The 6,463-nt window shown below is 40.2% G+C and overlaps 1 protein-coding gene across 1 annotated transcript; it reads right to left on the reverse strand.

Moving 5' to 3' along the window:
- Positions 1–2,692: 2,692 nt before the first annotated feature.
- sf3b6 (splicing factor 3b, subunit 6) lies at positions 2,693–4,998 on the reverse strand. The gene is made up of 4 exons (XM_076084408.1): positions 4,852–4,998; positions 4,168–4,286; positions 3,453–3,591; positions 2,693–3,248 (listed from the first exon to the last, which is right to left on the reverse strand). Exons 1-4 carry the CDS (start codon positions 4,879–4,881, stop codon positions 3,159–3,161), a joined length of 378 nt encoding a protein of 125 aa, XP_075940523.1. The 5' UTR covers positions 4,882–4,998; the 3' UTR covers positions 2,693–3,158.
- Positions 4,999–6,463: the final 1,465 nt, after the last annotated feature.

Consider the following 6,463-nt stretch of genomic DNA (forward strand, 5'->3'; position numbering starts at 1 on the left):
CGCTATAGCTCTTAGAAGAGACGGATGATCGTTCGTCCACCGTCTCCTTCCAGAACATGCTCGTGCTGTCAGTGAAACGATGTAAACGTAGTTCATTTGCATGCCTTTAGGTTCTGCCTTAAAACAATCTCCTCGTTTTGCATCCTGTAACCGAAGACAGAAAGCCTTATCGAAAGCAGTGCGCTGACACTCGGGAGAATCCATGAGAAAAGATGTCTGCCGACCTGCAGTAGGTCCTTCTACACGTGTCGGGTATGGGATGTCCTTCCTGTGATCCGTCGAGGCTTCTTCTCTTGACTGCTTTAACTGTGGGAGCATGTTTCCTTGTACATTAGCTGTGGTAAATGTTGCTAAGAACTAAAATCCTGCCCCCCCCCCCTGTGCATTTAAACACTATCTCATTACTAATTAGCAGATGTTGAATGTAGAAGAATCCGCCATTTTGAACCTGTACCAGAGATTGGAAGAAGAGAGCTAAATTGATAGATTTGTGAAGCAAAGTGAGACGAGGATTCGCTGGAGAACGAACGAACGAACTCAGCTGGAGTTCGACTAGAGAGAAGATCTAAGCGTTCGTCCATAGTTGGAGAGCATTGTTATCAAACTTAGTTACAACCAACGTGTCACCATCGCATCCACTTCTTTTCCGGCCAGCCTGCAGGTTGCATATCAACACGATTCATTCGGAGGAGGTTTTTTTCTGAGCGTTAAAGGAGAGGAGGAGCGTCTTTTTCAGTGGAAGTCAATGAGTGCTGAAGCAGCAAATGGTTTTTCATTAGTGACCCGTAGAGGACAGCCCGTACTCTAAAGCCATGCGTTTAGTAGTTTGGACAATTTGCCCCTTCAGAGACCCTCCCAAGTATTTCTCTCTTACCAATCAGTCAAATTTTTGTACTTTTTTACTCCCTTGTCTCACACATTGTACACGTACTGGTGCATTCCAAACGATTGTGGAAAGAAACCTGTGAGCCCACGTAACCCCGCTTACCCCCCTCCAACCTGCACCCACACCACCAGTGTTCCAAGAGCTACAGGAGACGTGACACGTCACCATACGTACAGTATTGCAATAAAGATCCAGCATACCGGTCCACCGTCATGTCTCAGCAGTCTTTGTGATCTGAACTTCTTTACATGAACATCTTTGGCCAGACAATGTTTCTAATCCCAACTCTGTTACTACTATTACTGCTATCAAGATACCAAATGTAAGCAAAGGCAAACGTGTACAAGGATTCTTTTGTAGCATGTATTGTGTCCCTGACGACATGGCTGCACTACTCCCTGTGTTGTGATTTAATCTAATAAAAGGAACTCTATGGGCTCTGGTCTGGTCTGTTCACTCGTCACATGTTCACCTGACATCACACTACAAAAAGATTTTTATACAAATAGTTTTCTCATACAATTCAATTTGACCTGTTTCGGTTGGTTTTGTCAAGTTCTATCCATTATTTTCATCAATCCATTTCAACCGTTTATCCATTTTTAAACTCTACCGTTCTTCTCATGTGCTCACTGCTTTTCATATAATCTTTATAGAAACATAAGTTTTGAATTCAATAATTTACTAAAAATCAATTAAAACTATTTGTATGATGTACTTGCAATAATTTGTGGATGTTTATTTCACTCCTAAACATAAATATAATTCAACTCAATTTATTTTGTAGAGCCAAAAATCACAAATCAGCCTCGGGTGGCTTTACAATCTGTACACATATGGCATCCTCTGTAACAGGACCCTCACATTAACAAAAACACGCACGAATAAACTTTCATCATAATTCCTCCTTTTTCAAATGAGTGGAGCAACTCCACATTTCCCTGGCAGCTGCTGAAGCCCCCCCCTGTGGTGCATGTGTGTGGGCTGGGAACCGCTGACCTTGTCACACTTAAACATATTGGCATCCGATAAATTCTCTCACCCAGTGGTGGAAAGTGACAAAGTAGAATTTTAAGAAAACATGAACTTACTCAATAAAAAGCATCCTGTGTGTCATTCTGCTAGCATGTCTGCATGAGGACTTCGTGTCACCGAGGACACCAGGTTAACAGCGCTGCCCACACATAGCTGATCAATATCCACAGCTTGGTTTATACCTTCAGGACTACTAACAGAGGGCATGCAAAGATACTTCTCCTGTTGAGACAAACAATCCTGTTTCCTTCTTTGATTTCTCAGTGCTATATAATGAGCATCCTACCAATACGTACAGCCGGTGTTGAAAAGGCTGTGCTGATGCACGGCTTGTGTATTTCTAACATAATGTCCCTGTACATCCACCAGATGTCCCTGTTGAGAACATTAGTGAAATAGTTGTATGCCTACATCAACAAGTGTTTATTCGTTTTCATATTTCTCCAAGGAAACATCATTTCAGGTGTATTTACAATGGCAGTAACACAAGTGGGAATCCAGTAAGTCTTCGCAGTGGAGATGACAGAGAGGCTGCAGTGTTTACCCACAACACCACTGATGTCACAGGGTTCACTTGGAGGCTTATGTCCTCACACAAATACACAGCAGATCCGAGGGATTGCATCACTACCAGAGCTTCAGGCTAACTGAACAGGCGACCCCCTAACCGCTGTGCAAATGTATACAGTCTATTGATGTGAATGAGTTCACAGAGGACAGCACTTCCACTACAGTACCTCTACGGTGTGTAAAAAGAGAGGAGGCAGCAGCTGTTAGAATAGGAGCATTTATTTCACAGAAACCATATACTTTACATAGTCGGTACTGGTCAATCAATTTCATGTCACACACTGCTTGGCCAAGGTTAGCTATACATTTAAAGATTGTAGGTGTGTGAGAAGAGTAACAAAAAGAGGATGAATACTATGACCAGACACCATCAAAATCTGTTTGTTTGGCCTGTCAACCAACCAAAGTTTGGAATATCAAGCAGGCAGAGAGCGTTTTGAGAACACTAGCTCCACGCCCCGATGTTAAGTCACACACGTGTTCACACGTATCCCATGATGGAACTACAAAAAAAATTAAATTAAAAAAATTAAATGCTCATTTCAACACAATCATTATAAAAAAAGATAATTTTAACAACGGTATCAGTAAAATGACTACCCGCATAAAGCAAGGAACATGGGCTTTGTACAGATAGAAAGAACGCGGATGAGGTTTTTCCAGGACGCTACTTTGGAGGGTCTGTGTTGATGCCGTATTTCTCTTTTAGAAGCTTCAGCTGTTCCTCTTTCTTCTTTGTGTCCATCTTCTGGAAAGCCTGCAAAAATAATTGATAAATAAAGGGAAAACTTGATTAAACCTGGAATAGTTGCATGAAGATATATGTTCGTATTTTTATACACCTATATATTTCTTTTTTTAAATTCCTAAATTATTTTTCTGTTTGACCTTTACAAAAGCATATCCCACTATTGCCCTTTGACCCGACGACACCGACAGACCGTGTAATGCTCATACATACTCTGTTTGCATTGTAGTAGAGGACCACCAGGTAACGGTTGCAGACATTGAAGCCTGACAGATGGTCGCAGGCGTTCTTGGCATCAAAGATGTCTTCATAAACCACATACGCTGTTCCTCTGGATTCAGGTGTGTTCCCTCTGAGAAGAAAGAGCAAAACACAAGAAGTGACGACAAGAACAAAATAAGTCGAGTCCCCACAAAAAAAAGATATTTCAATCGAACCAAACCCGTATATAATCTGCTATATGGAGGAAGGATAATACTGTGAAAAAAATAAATATATATGGGAAATACCGACATTTCAAAATACCTGGCCATCATCTTTCAGGTGATGTTTTCCTGCTGTCCCAATAATGATTGAGCCCGTCTAAAATAGAAAAACTGTTCCGAGTAACCTTCCTAAATCACTAATGTGAGTAGCAGAGAGATCCAATAACATGCACCTCCAAGAAATCAAGTAGTAGTTTTGCATCAATTTAAACTTTAGAAAGTCACTGAAAAAGCCCCCAAAATTGATGGGTGCTGTATGTGTCACTATGTAACATTACATGTTATAATACCATAATCAAAACTGACCACACTCGGCCTATTCTGTATGTCACCCTAGAATAGAATGTTGCTCCAATAATGATGATCAAATCGACGTTCTGTTCTTCCTTTGGCCCATTTGGTGTGCTTAACCCTGCAGAGAGCTAAAGCCTACACACACTTACGTTCTGATCTGGCGGATCGGTCCGTATTTCCCGAAGATATCATACATCTCCTCAGCTGTGATCTTGTAAGGAAGGTTCCTGACATACAGGATTCTGTTCACCTCAGGAGGCAATCGTATCTGCAACACACAGCGAGGAAAACACATGACGTAAACATCTTTTGAGATATGTTTAACTATAGGAAAGTAAATGATAATGCAATATAAACGTCACGACTACTGCACTTCGACGAAGGCTGCACCTTTAAAAGCTAATTGTCTCGTTACTATATGAAATGACCATTAACGCTAATTGAGTTCATTTTAATTCCATATCAATAATGATTTGGTTTTTCCACCCCCTCGATTAGATAAGCGGCAAGTTGTGTGTTGAAGCACCAATAACCAGATTTAGCTAGCTAGCTAGCACATTGTCAATTTCGAGGCACTAGTGCTATTAAATGTGTTAATGTTGTCACATTCACAAAACTAAATATCAAAAAGATGGCCCCATATAAGTCACCTAAATAAGTAGCGTCCGACGTGTTAAAAGCACGAAAGCAGCAAGTTTTAGCACAGCTAACTAATGTGATTGTTTTCAATTAGCCGCATGCTAACATTGGGTGACGCTAGCTTCAAGCCTAACTAAGCTAATATAATTAGCTAGTTATATTCCTCAAAGAACAGCAGACTCGCTCAGACTTACATTGGCGCGTTTTGCTGCTTGCATAGCCATGGTGGTATATTTTTAAGTGAAACTAAGACCGTTGAAAACAAACACGCAGTATCCCACTCTCCGGTCTTCCCGTCGTCAAAATGGCAGCGGTATCGTCAGGTGGTTACGCACTTCCGGTTTCATCTTGTTCTTCTTCTCTAGTGGACTACAAACAAACGTTAAAGGTGCATGCCGCCACTTACTGTACCGGAGTGTGTAACATCATGGCTTCATGACAGTTTTGTAATTCAAAGACAAAAACAACAATAATAATAATAATAACTAGAAAATGTAGCTATCGCTCCCGTCATTTCTGTATTTCTGATTGACAGTCTTGAACTTGAGAGGAGATATCCTTCATAGATTCAAGAATTTGTCACAGAATACAAGTCTACGCTTAGCCACAGAAAAAAGTACCATTTCACCCACCTCACCATTTCAGTACTTTTAAATATCAGCATTTGAAGCAATTGGATATTAGGTACTGATATTGTTACACTTTTTTACACGCTACAGTGACAATAATAATAATAAATTGTAAAGTGTAAATCTCAGCTGTAATCACTGATCCACACTCATCCGAACAGACTGTGACACATTCTGAGTATTGTGTTATTAAAATATCAAAAGTGGCTCCAGAATTTTATGTTTCATCAACTGCTGTAGCCAGGGGTCAAAAGTAAGGTTTCCTCACCTGCACACAGAACAGAAGCATTTCAAAATTCATATTTTCACTGGCGCTAGGTAATCTTAGTCCGGGTATTTATTTCAAAAGCATCTTCCACTTTACTTTAAGTATTGATCTACAGTGAGAAGAAACCTACAATTAAGACGTCGTTTATTTAAAACTTCACATTGACCTTCATGTAAATCCTGTAATATTCTGCTGATTGGGCTGGATGTTAGCTCCTCATTTGAAAAACTTCTTTGTCATAGCCAAGTCATACCATGAGGAACTGACATGTTTTGAACTGTGTGCAAACATTAAAAAAAGTAACTTGGCTGCTCTTAGTCATAAGACAATGATAGACAGTGATTTTGAACAAAACTACCTGTCAAAGCCAATTCAAAAGCCATGAGTCCAATCAACAACGTATTGATATCATCAGAGAGATAAGACTCCGCTGAACGCGGTTATGTCATTTTTATGTTTGTGGTTTCGAAAATGTAAGATGAGGTTAGAAAACTGGTACTGTCTGTTTTCTTTGATCAATTTGTCATCAAAGTGAACATGGAGCAGTTGTTTGGAGCCACACCGAGTAATAATAATAAACATCTGTAGGAGGTTCTATTCTGGATATTAAACCTGTTTCATTCAAATATTTAATTCAAGCCCTTTTAACTTGTTCATCCCCTGTCTCTATGCTGCACTCTCTTTCATATCTAGCACCTTGCCCCTCAGTCTTTCTCTTTCCACACAGAAACTGCTACATCTGATCAGCACATGTTCAACAGTTTCCTCACTTACATGGCTCATATTTATCTGGCACTGTCTTTTACATTGAGTGTCACTTCTCACTCTGACTGACATCTGAATTTTGTTATCATTTCTACCCTTACTCTCATTATTCCACATTTCCTGCCAAGGGGTCATTATTCCGAG

This window comes from Anarhichas minor, unplaced genomic scaffold, assembly GCF_050575085.1.
Source record: "Anarhichas minor isolate MPS153535 unplaced genomic scaffold, ASM5057508v1 ptg000136l, whole genome shotgun sequence".
NCBI classification, from domain to species: domain Eukaryota; kingdom Metazoa; phylum Chordata; class Actinopteri; order Perciformes; family Anarhichadidae; genus Anarhichas; species Anarhichas minor.